The 12,043-nt window shown below is 38.0% G+C and overlaps 1 protein-coding gene and 1 long non-coding RNA gene across 2 annotated transcripts in view; one reads left to right on the forward strand and one right to left on the reverse strand.

Annotated features, from left to right (window-relative positions):
* Nucleotides 1-12,043, forward strand: part of DMXL1 (Dmx like 1) — a 145,815-nt gene that overhangs the window by 63,523 nt on the left and 70,249 nt on the right. Inside the window, exons 17-20 of the mRNA XM_084629263.1 lie at nucleotides 3,767-3,994; nucleotides 5,176-6,876; nucleotides 7,974-8,084; nucleotides 10,869-11,038. Of these exons, the coding sequence (XP_084485389.1) occupies nucleotides 3,767-3,994; nucleotides 5,176-6,876; nucleotides 7,974-8,084; nucleotides 10,869-11,038 (2,210 nt within the window). The remainder of the gene's footprint in view (nucleotides 1-3,766; nucleotides 3,995-5,175; nucleotides 6,877-7,973; nucleotides 8,085-10,868; nucleotides 11,039-12,043) is intronic.
* Nucleotides 1-12,043, reverse strand: part of LOC311521130 — a 127,026-nt gene that overhangs the window by 29,024 nt on the left and 85,959 nt on the right. The gene's annotated exons all lie outside the window — the stretch shown is intronic.

The following is a 12,043-nucleotide window of genomic DNA, read 5'->3' on the forward strand; positions in this document are numbered from 1 at the left end:
CTTTCTAAACCCATACCTTGTCTGGTCCCTCCTTCCTGCTTTTCCAGGTAAATCCTGTCCTAGTTTCTACTTTCTGTTGACTCATGCACTTGTTCTATTTCCTTTTTAAAAAAAAAAAAAAAAAAAGGAATATCAGTCATGCAGTTTTAAAGTTACAAATGTAAACGTGCATAAACTAAAATGTTTGTAGTAAACTAGTGCCATTTTGCATATATATTACATGTTACGATATGCATTTAACAAATGTACACATCCTCTTTGACAGATTTAATTTCTTTTGGATCAGTATAGTTTAATTGCTTTATATTATACAGGGTTTGAAGCTTGCAGTTCCAAACACTTCAGAAATTTGAGAGGGACTTGACATGTGGGACTTGTTGCTTGTCCAGTAAGGGTTGATCCATCCCTACTCTGAAAATCCATTTTGTTAAGTTAATTTGTTGCGTTAAGTTCTGCTTTTAGGGATCGTTAAGATTTTTACTCACAGGACACGTTACATTTGATTAAAAAATTCTGTCATAGAGTTTAGGTCCAGAAAGGACCACCAGCTCTAGTATGATCTCCTGTATATCATGGGCCACCAAAATCACGTGGTACTTCACACTAAACCGAACAACTGAAATTTAGATCAAACTATTACAGCCGACAGGAGACTAGACTGTTATGTTCCAAAGGCAGAGAATAGGAGGGACTGAAGTGCTTTAAGCCTCTGCAATGGCAGGGAAATGATTAGAAACTTCCTTCTGATTTCCAGCCTGAATTTCTTCATTGCCAGTTTGATACACATTTGTTCTTGTGACAACATTGTCCTTGAGGTTGACTGTACTGTACCTTTAAGTGGGGGAGGAGGGGAGACGCATGTTGTCCAACTTGCCAGAGGAAAGGAAATAGTGCTTGTGGGGGGGGAGGGAGCGGGGGAGAGAGGCTCAGAGGCTGCAGCAAAAGGGTAGTGGGTCAGCATGTGACACTGACTCATCCCCAGGAACCAGAATGGCTGTGGAGTTGAAAAGGAGCAAGCCTGGTGGGAGAAGCCCCTTTTTCCCATGCCAGGCAGAGCAGCACCCTCCGTCCTCGTGGAGGTGGCAAACTACCAGGTTTAATCAGGACCTGCTGTGGGCATCATGTTAGTCACCCCTTTCTAAGGGGGCTGGGAAGGAATTTTTCCTCACCACCAGATTGGCTAAGGTGGAGTGGAGTGGGGGGGTTATTTGCCTTCCCCACAGCAGGTTCAGGGTGGGCTTTGTTATTGTGAGTAGAGAAGGCTATGATGTTGCAACTCATTATGTAAGTGTGGGGCAGATGTCCAGTGCAAGTACTCTGTAGGGGAGGTATACAGTGACCGGATAAATGGTTTGGTAAAGGGCTTAAAAAGGCGGTGTTTGTTAAAGAAGTGGAATGAGGGGCTTTGGGTTCCTGTGAGTGGTACAGCAGGAAGCCAGCCGCCCTTTCTTATTGCCTGCGTTAATCCTTGTTCGGGGGTGGAGGGAATGGTAAGGTCCCAGCAATGGGTTGGCTGGAAGACCTGGATTAAAAAAAGAGGGGGGTGGCAAAAGTCCCCCTGAGTAGATATTGAACATGGAGTTACCTGCACTGTATATTTTAATTTGACGGGTAGTCCCAAACATCTAATAATAATAAAAATTGCAGCCTGGTTAAAACCATATCATGTGTGTCCTGTCCTCCTTTCAGTATAGCAGGACAATAAATAGCTTTCTTTTTCCCCTCCCACAAGATGCTTTTAGAGAATAGTCATATTTATCCTTGCTGGGCTAAACTAGCCACACTCTTCTAGTTTCCTCTCAGTTCCCCTGATCATCCTCAATAACTTCTCTGCTTTTGTTCCAGTTTGAATTTATCTTCCTTGAACATGGGTGACCAGAATTTAACAGGTTTCAGAGTAACAGCCGTGTTAGTCTGTATTCGCAAAAAGAAAAGGAGTACTTGTGGCACCTTAGAGACTAACCAATTTATTTGAGCATAAGCTTTTGTGAGCTACAGCTCACAGTATGCATCCGATGAAGTGAGCTGTAGCTCACGAAAGCTCATGCTCAAATAAATTGGTTAGTCTCTAAGGTGCCCCAAATACTCCTTTTCATGTCTGCATTATGTTGGTGACTCATAATCATCCTGTGATCTACCAGTGCACCCAGATCTCTCTCCTCAGTTGCTTCCAACTGATAAGCCCCCAGATTGCAGCAGAAATTCTTACTCTTAGACCCTAAGTGCAGGGGCTTGCAGGGGCTTTGTACTGTTGAATTTTGACCCATTTCCATCACTCCAGTCTTCAGGGTCATCCAAATCTCCCTGTACAATATTCTCATCTTCCTCTGTATTGATGATGCCTCCCAACTTTGTATCATGAGCATATTTAATTAGCACTCCTGCTTTTTTGTGGTAAGGTCATTAATAAAAGTATTGAATAAGATTGGTCCCAAGACTGATCTTTGAGGAACTGCACTAGTAACCTCCCTCCAGCCTGATAGTTCACTTTCAGAACAATCCATGGCCTTTTCCCCTTTCTCTAGTTCCTTGTCCACCTTACAAATCTTATACTAATCTCCATTTTTTCTAATTTAACTAATAATTTCCCTCATCTAAAATTTAAAGTCAGTTATTTTCTCAAAGAAGGAAATCAGGTTAGTCTGGCATGATCTACTTTTGGTAAACCCATATTGCATTACATCCCCTGTACCTCCATGAATTTAATTATTCTTTCCTTCACAATTTGTTCTAAAGCCCTGCATAATACAGATCTGTGAGCCTGATCTCAGTATCACTTTTTTCTCTTTCTTAAATATAGGTAAGACGTTAGCTATTGTCCAGTCATGTTACTGTTTCTGAATGCAAGGATTTTTTATAAATCTGTCTGTTGGACTAGCAATCTCATGTGCCAGTTCTTTCAATATTCTCGGGTGGAAATTATCTAGTCCTCACAGTTTGAGTGTATTAAACTTATGGTTTTTCTTGCACCTCTGATGTGGCAATTTCCATTTCTGTACACTCTCATTTCCATCAGTCATTCTGCCTTTATGCGCATGTTCAATATTATCATTTTTGAAAGATGAGGCAAAGTATTCATTCGGTTTTGGGTCCATACCTAGATTATGTTAAATATCCGTTCTGTTCACACTGCATAGCAGCCTAATCTCATCCTTGCTTATTCTTTTTATTTATATAACTACCAAAACCTTTTCCTCTTATTTTTTAAATTTTCTTGGCAAGAGTTTGTTCAGATTGACTTTTAGCAAGTCTCTCTTTATTCCTGTATTTTTTTATCCTCCAAGATGTAGCTTTCTTTGCAAATCAGTTCCTTTTTCCTTTCCATATATGTTCTCTGCTTACCCCTAATAATCTCTCTGAAGTGGTTATTCATCCAGCCACGTCTTCCTACAATCCCCCCCCCTTACTTGAGATGCAAATTGCAGACAGTTTTTGTATGGTTGATTTGAAGAAATTCCAAGCCTGCTCCACATTTAAGTCCTTGAGCTGTTCAGTCCAGTTGACTTCTTCAACCAATTTCCTTTTGAAATAAAAAACAAGAGTTGGTGACCTGTTTTTTGGTTACCTGCCATTACATTTAAACTGAATCACGATCACTCCATTGAAGGTTATGTTCTACAACCAGCTCTTTTATGATGTCCTCACTTCTTACCAAAACCAAGTTTAAAATTGTATCCCCTCTTCTTTCAGTGACAGCTGTGTGTTTCATAAAACGATTGCCATATGTTATGGTAACTTTCACTTAACAATACAAACTTTTTTTTAGATGAAAAAATAGACTCAAATGTAGCTGAAGGAGTGTCACATCATGAAGAGCTATATTCTTCCTCTCCGGATCCAGAGAAGATCCAGTCTCCCTTCACGCAGAAATATCGGGCCTGTAGAGCAAACCTTCAAAGTACTAGTCGTCTGACTCTCTCTTCGGAAATGGTTTATAGTCAAGAGTTGAATTTACCGGAAGGAGTGGAAATAATAAGTGTTAAACCATCAGCAGGTCTGTAATTTTAAAAGTAGGAAAGAACTAGTACAAATCTTGTTATACTGTATTCCATGAGTTTCCAGGGTTATTAGACTTTAAAACAACAACAAATTAACAAATACCTTGTGAACTCAGAACGTGGAACTCAGATTTGAAAGGAACTAAAATACATCGTTCTATAAAGTTTTGGTTTTTACTCCTGGGGCCCAAATGCTGCAACAGAGCTCCTGCCGAAGCTAGTCAGTGAAAAATGTTGTTCTAGACCAAGGATTTCTGTAAGTAAAAGGCTATATGCAGTCCTGAGTAGTGAAATGTGTTTTGTCTAGAAAATTGACTTTATTTTTTAATATAATGTATGTTGATAAACTTCTCCTATGAAGACTACTTAAGATATTTGGACCCTTTATTGGGAGTATGTGTTTTGAGCTAGCTAGCATATAGTACTTGGATTGCAGTGTGAAGTGCGCACACTTCATAATTGTGTGACTTCACATACATGGATTATAAAAATACATCAGCATGAAAGCTCCAGCTATGTTCAGAGATCCAGCAGCCGCAGCATGTCTGAGCTTCTCTGGTGGCCACTGGGGAAGAGGGGTATGGATCCATGTATATACATGGACAGAGAAATCCATGTTTGTTTAAAGGGCTATAAATCCATGTCATGGCTTGTCACTAGTACACAATTTATTTTGGACCCTATAATTCAAATGATCTATATTTTTGGTGTCATCAGGTTCCAACACTGATTATCCGTGTTGTCGATACTAAAATTCGCTTTTATTGCTTAAAATATCTGAAGTCACAAGTTACTGTTTATATAATGCTTCTGTTCATATTGGGGATTGAGTTTTTAAAATTTCAGAGATGTGAAATAATTTTAAACATTTAACTGGGCTTGTTTCCATAGATTCTTCCCCCCACCCGCCCCAAAGTGTCGCTGTAGAACTGTGTTCAACTTGTTCCTTTTACCTCTTCTCTCTGAATCCTAGTAATCATTATTCTGTGTCAGTAAAATAATAGGTACTAGATACTTGGTAAGATGAACCAAAACCAAATTGTATTAGCTTTAACAAAATTGAGTGAATTTAGTTTGACACTTGTATTAAAAAAAAAAAAAAAAAACTTATGTATGATTACTTGTTGTTTGACCCTGATGTGAAACTTTTTTTTTTTTTGTCCTGTTTCAATTTTAGGACACCTGAGTTCCTCTTCCATATATCCAGTTTGTCATGCCCCGTATCTACTGGCAACTTCTTGCTCAGATGGAAAAGTTAGGTTCTGGAGATGCAGAGTGACTCCTGAGTCAGTGGTTTCTTCTACGCCAGAATATACTGTAAATAGTAATGTTACATATATATGGGAAGAATGGCCATTACTTGTTGAGGATGGACTTCTTAGCAGTAGTGCTGTGAATGTTCCAGGCAGGCCAATAGAAGTTAGTTGTGCACATACAAATAGATTAGCTGTAGCATACAAGCAGATGACATCTAAAAATAGTCGCTGTTCTCAAGATTTCATGATGCATGTTAGTATTTTTGAATGTGAATCTACAGGAGGATCATGTTGGATTCTGGAACAGACTCTTCATTTAGATGAAATAAGCACAATGTTGGACTCTGCCATTAGTATTGACAGTAATTTAATGGCATACAATAAACAAGAAGTTTATTTATCTAACAATGAGAGTATTTTGCCCAGCACAAAGCATTTGGTTCACTTAGACTGGATGTCTAGGGAAGATGGATCACATATCCTAACAGTAGGAATTGGATCAAAGCTTTATATGTTTGGCCAACTGGCTGGGAAAATGCATGACCAAAGCAGTAAGGAGATGTCTGCATTACCACTGTGGGAAAATGCAAAAGTTACATCCCTTTGTAGGTTTGTACTGCTACGCTGCGTGGACTTAGTTTCTTCAGTAGAAGGATCACTTCCTTTGCCAGTTTCCTTATCTTGGGTACGTGATGGCATCCTTGTAGTTGGGATGGATTGTGAAATGCATGTTTATTCTCAGTGGCAGCCCCCTTCAAAACAAGAGTCCGTTACGACCGATTCTTACAGTGGAAGCACGCCATCTATCACTAGCTTGATGAAACAAAGCCAGTCGGCTGGTTCTGGCTTGCATCCACCAAAGCGAACCTTAACCAGATCCATGACAAGTCTTGCACAGAAACTTAGTGGAAAAAGAACTGCGTTTGATCTGTCTGTGGAAATGGAAGATTCTGGTCTTTTTGAAGCAGCTCATGCATTATGTCCAACTTTACCTCAGTACCACCCTTTCCAGCTTCTAGAGCTTATGGACCTTGGTAAAGTACGTAGAGCAAAAGCCATCCTGTCTCATTTGGTTAAATGTATTGCTGGGGAAGTTGTTACTATAAATGAATCTGAACCTAATCATGATCGGCGACTTAGATCTCTTACAATTAGTGCTAGTGGAAGCACTGCAAGAGACCCCAAGACATTCAACAAAACTGAGAATACAGACTATACAGAAATAGACTCTGTTCCACCACTTCCTTTGTATGCGTTGCTTGCTGCAGACGATGACTGCTCACATTTTTGTTTAGAGAAATCCAACAATCAAAATAACTTAAATAAACAAAATGGTTTACCAGATGAAAATTATGAAGATCTTTTTCAAAGCTCCAGCCTAAATACAGATGATCTTACTGTGTTTGAAGCAGATGAAGATAATACAAAGCCGAAGGTTATTGACCTTTCTCAGTACAGCCCAACTTACTTTGGACCAGAGCATGCCCAAGTTCTTTCTCGTCACTTGCTGCATTCTAGCTTACCAGGTCTCACCAGGATGGAGCAAATGTCACTGATGGCTTTGGCAGATACAATTGCCACTACCAGTACTGATATTGGAGAAAGCAGGGACAGAAACCAGGGTAAGCTATATATTTTAAGTAATAGGCAATACCCTTGTAATTCACAAGCCTTTTTGTAAGGATTTTTATTGTCTTTCATATTTCTTTCCAGATAAGTGTATTAAATATTCAGTTGTACTAGTATGATGTACTATCGAACAAGATTTTACCATCTGCTGTTTAGGTAAACAGTCCTTTTTTAAAAAAAACATTGCAAAGTTCTTAACTTAATTTCTGTAATAAAAAGTGTTATGAAGTTTGGAAGTATTTTCATTTATTTGTCATTGTTGACTGATATTATCATGAATCATGTGTGCTCACTGTGAGGGGCCCAAGGCTCAGACTTGCTTTGCCCTTGGTCAGAAATAGTCCAAACATGACCTTCCAGGCATGCTGGGAGAAGGGGGAACAATTAATAGGCTTTTTGGGAAGGTTTGAGGGTATGTTCCTGGGGCATTAAGGTTCTTTTGCAGCTTTGATGTAATGACTAGCTGAATTAATTCATTATTTGTATTGGTGTTTTTTGTGGGTTAGGTGGGGGTGATTTGGGGGTTGGTTCACTGTTGAGTGGCTATAGTTAGATTATAAATCCAGTTATTAGGATCCAAAGAGATTTTTGTGTGTTTCTTTAGATTTAAAGAATAGAAACCAATCAGAAGTGTTTCTTCCTGAGAAATTAACTCTCACCGTCATACGAATGCACTTTCCTTTATCAACCAAGCTTTTTCCCTCTATCCAACATAATAGTTGTATAATACTTTGATACAATAAGCAGCATATTGTTTTTAGTTACTGATTGGAAAAAATAGGGAAAGTATGATTTTTTTTCTTAGAGTTCTAGATTACTCTGCAAAGCATAACTTGCTCAGGGTATGCTTCCTTTTTTGCCACTAGTCCACCCTGAGTTTGCCTTTTTTTCTTTGTCACTAGAATCTTAGTTTGGGGGTTAAGAGTTGAATAAATCACTGAATTCATGAGCTCTTTTTTTTTTTAATGTGATGTCATAGATAATGGTCTAGTAAAGGGAAATCAAAGCTATTTATAGTCATTTTCCATTTTTTCAGTTTCTTTCCTATGTATTTTCTTTCAGTGAAAATATGACTGGTTTTTATTTATAGGTGGAGAAACTCTCGATGAATGTGGCTTAAAATTCCTTCTGGCTGTTCAGCTGCACACATTTCTGACAACCTCACTTCCTCCTGTCCATCGAGCCCAGCTACTTCACCAAGGTAACTCTACAGATTGTTTTTGGGGTTTTTTTAGGATAGTGTTCACGTGATAGAACGATTTAAATGATTGCTATCTATTAGATATATTCATGCAGACTTGAAATACATTCAGAACTGTAGTATGAGAGAATTGCAGTAAGTCCTAACAGCTCATTTGCCTTGCAAGCCCTGTGCATGCTCTTGCTGAAGAGTAACATAGGTATTTGTTAACATGTTGTGTGCATGCTTCTTGGTTAATCTCTTTGGGTTAAAGATATCCTTTTATTAATTTCTGTTATTATAAAATACTGGAAAGAGCTTTGTTTAGAAATGAGCAATATGACAAGACATTATTTGAACATCGTATAGAACAGTTCATTTTAGTGCTTATTTTATTTTAGCATGAGAGACTCACAACATAGGGTAACAGTTTTCTGAAAACATTTTAGTGACTTAGGAGCTGAAGTGCCTAAGTCACTTTTGAAAATGGGATTTAGGCTTTTTAAGTCACTTTTGCTGCTTCTGGAAATTTTTACCAATTATCAAGTTAGATTATTTCCATGCTTCCAGCAATCTTCTGCTGAGGAGCAGTGCTGCTAGAATAAATCACCAAACTTGAACTTTTTAAATTGGTGATTATAGCAATCGTTTTCAGCAACTACTTTCAGTTCTATGATATTCTTTACATATGTTTAATTGCAATTTCTCTTGGATAAAATTAATATATAGCTTTCACATTTTCAGTATTTCTATGGTGTTTAATTTGTTACATCAAGATAAAAAAGGACAAACTGTAGTAGTACTTTCATATACATTGTAGCATCTAACACTATTACGGTCTGAACAGTAACGTACAGTATAAAATGCACTTCAAAAAATCAAATAGCTATTTTTACAGAATTGACTTAATCAGATATTTATAGTATTTATCTAACTCAGGATTGTCATTGGTGCCACCTACTTGAAAATTGCCACTTTGCAAGGCCATTGGGTGCTGAACTTCTTTAAAACAAAAACCAATGTTTGGCTTTGTACTTAAAGTAAAATATTCCTATCAGCGTTAGAGGCAAGACATATTTGCTAAGGACTTGCCAAATGCAAATACTCTATTTTTCTTTTTTTTAAATGTCTTCAACAGCCTTGGTTTAGGTTCTACCTCTTGATGAGCTCTGTAAAACCAAGATTGACCGTAATTTCTGTTTTTCAGTTTCAGTAATGTTTGGGTTAGTGAGTTATTCATGTGTAAACTTGCTAGTTGAGCACAGCTCAAAGCTGAATACAGATATGGCTGATCCAGTAGTTTAACCTGCTGAAGGTTACCTGTAACTTAAAAATAACAATACTGATTTTTTCTAAATGTTTGTAGGGCCTGATGATACTGAAAGAAAATAAGGAAAATCAGAAGTAAACTTACACAGTAGATTATTCTGAATGTTGAAATGCAGCAAGGTAGTTTTAGAAAGTGCATGCTAAACTGACTGTACAGACACAGAATATGATCATAACTCTGAATTCAAACTCACTTTGTTCAAACCATACCAAAACATAAGACTTAAAGGAGTACTATGTCCGTGGTTCTCAACCAGGGGTCTGGGGCCCCCTGGGGGGCTGCAAGCAGGTTTCAGGGCATTTGCCAAGCAGGACCAGTGTTAGACTTGCTGGGGCCTACGGCAGAAACTGAAGTCCCACTGCATGGGGCTGAAGTCTGGAGCCCTGAGTAACTTAACTTCACTGTAAGCCCTCTGGCATGGGGTCCTGGGCAATTGCCCTGTTTGCTGCCCCTTAACACCGGCCTTGACTTTTATATGCAGAAAACCAGTTATTGTGGCACAGGTGGGCCATGGAGTTTTTATAGCATGTTTGGGGGGCCTCAGAAAGAAAAAGGTTAAGAGCCTCTGTACTCTGTCATACTAAATTTCACTGATGGGTCTGTTTGGTGTAGTTCTGTCTTAAAATAAAAAGGACGAGTGTATTTCATGAAAGTGAAAGGGTATTTAGACATTTCCTCAAGTGAAATGCTTTAATGATGGAAGTATTTGCTTGATACTGCATAAAACTTCTTAAAAAACCAGCTATGAACATATTGTAGCTACAGCCCTTTTTATCTATAAAAATGCTCCGTTAGGAAAGAATTTTCCATGTTTCCTTTTTGCTTTGGGTAAATACTTGGTGCCAAAAGATTTCAGAAGCTTGTTTCCTGAAAGCCGTTTCCAAGTTTGGCTTATATTTGAAGTTGATGAAGTGCTGAGAAGCTGACTTTTTCAGGAGAAATAAAAGCATAAATGTTTACAATTTAGACATTAAAACTTGGCATGATTTAAAAAAAAAAAGAGTAAAGGGGGGGAACTTTTCACTGAACATGTCAATATTGTTAATTTTCCTTGGAATTTAGCATTTAATCAAAATTAAGCTAAACTTTCTGAAATTTTTGGTAAATTTCACTTAATTAAATATGCAAAATTTCACATAGCTTGTGGCAATGTCATACCTATCTTTAAGGGCATTTCTCTGCAGATATTTGTTTAGTAGTTATTTATATTTTGGTCATTGCATCTATTGTCCGTGAACTAGAAATGGCCAGTTTATAAGTGAATAATAAACAGGTTGTCCATTTGTAAGACAGTAATGAACTTTCACATATGCATAACCTAGGAATGCAAGGCCTGCAGTTGTTTTAATGCCTACCAATGGTCTTGTACTTTCACAGTTAAAAATCAAAGACAAAACCTTCTGAACTTGCAGTTTGTTTTTCAGGTTTTGTTGTAACTGAATGAGCACTTTTTTCCTTTGTGGATTATTGTATAGGCTTGTCTACTCGTCACTTTGCCTGGGCATTTCATTCGGTAGCAGAAGAAGAACTACTGAACATGCTCCCTGCTGTGCAGAAAGGGGATCTTACCTGGTCAGAACTCAGAGCTATGGGTGTAGGCTGGTGGGTTCGGAATATCCATAGTTTGCGCAGATGCATAGAAAAGGTAAATATAGTTGGCTGAAAACAAATTAGCTTACAGCATGTTACCAGTTATTCATATATCCTAGAATAATTATGCTACGCAGTTTCCTTATATGAAAATGGTTGGAGTACACTAGTGTCCTGTTAACTCTTGTTCAGTTACAGGGATGCTATGATTAGAGGACCGAAGGGTCAAGAATTTAACAGCGGTGGAATGGAGAAGAATTTTCAGTGCTTCCTGAAGGACGTGAATTTTTTTACCATAGAGAGAGCATGCGGGAATTGCCTTCGTTTCTTGTCACTTGACTGATTTTAAGTGTTGACTTTCACTGCATTTTGTGAAGGAGGTAGTTCAAGTTCTAAACTTGACAAGAAGTTATAAACGAGGACAAGAAGTAATGGGCTTAATCTGCAGCAAGGGAGATTTAGGTTAGATATTAGAAAAACTTTCTCGCTCTAAGAGCAGTTAAACTCTCCAATAGGCTTTCAAGGGAGGGAGTGGAATCCCTGTCTTTGGAGGTTTTTAAGAACAGGTTGGGGCAAACACTTGTTAAAGATGTCTCGGTTTACTTGATCCTGTCTTCGTGCTGAGGGTTGGACTTGATGACTTCTCAAGGTCTCTTCCAGCACTACATTTCTATGATTCTGTGACTTTTAGGCTCATCTTCATCTTGTAGAAATATTTTGTTTTAATTAATTCTGCACTGTGAGGGAGTATAAATGTCCTGTTAAACTGTGCAAAGTCTTATTATTGAACATTCAGTATTTGGAGTTAACCAGTCAAGTAATTTTTAGCACAAGAGCCTTGCTTGACTTTGGCACACACAGTAACTGTTAGGAGATGGAGGACAGTATGGAAGTGATTTCTCATTGTGGCAAATCCAGCACACAAAAAAAAGGCACTGTTAAGTTACATGTTCTCATGGCAGATAGAAAGTATTAATGAGTTATGAATGCTCAACTTACACATTATTTATTATTTTAATAAATGGAGTGTAAATAAATCTACTTTTATGTTCAGTTATTT

The sequence above is a fragment of the Lepidochelys olivacea genome, assembly GCF_965140295.1.
Source record: "Lepidochelys olivacea isolate rLepOli2 genome assembly, chromosome: 5".
NCBI lineage: Eukaryota > Metazoa > Chordata > Testudines > Cheloniidae > Lepidochelys > Lepidochelys olivacea.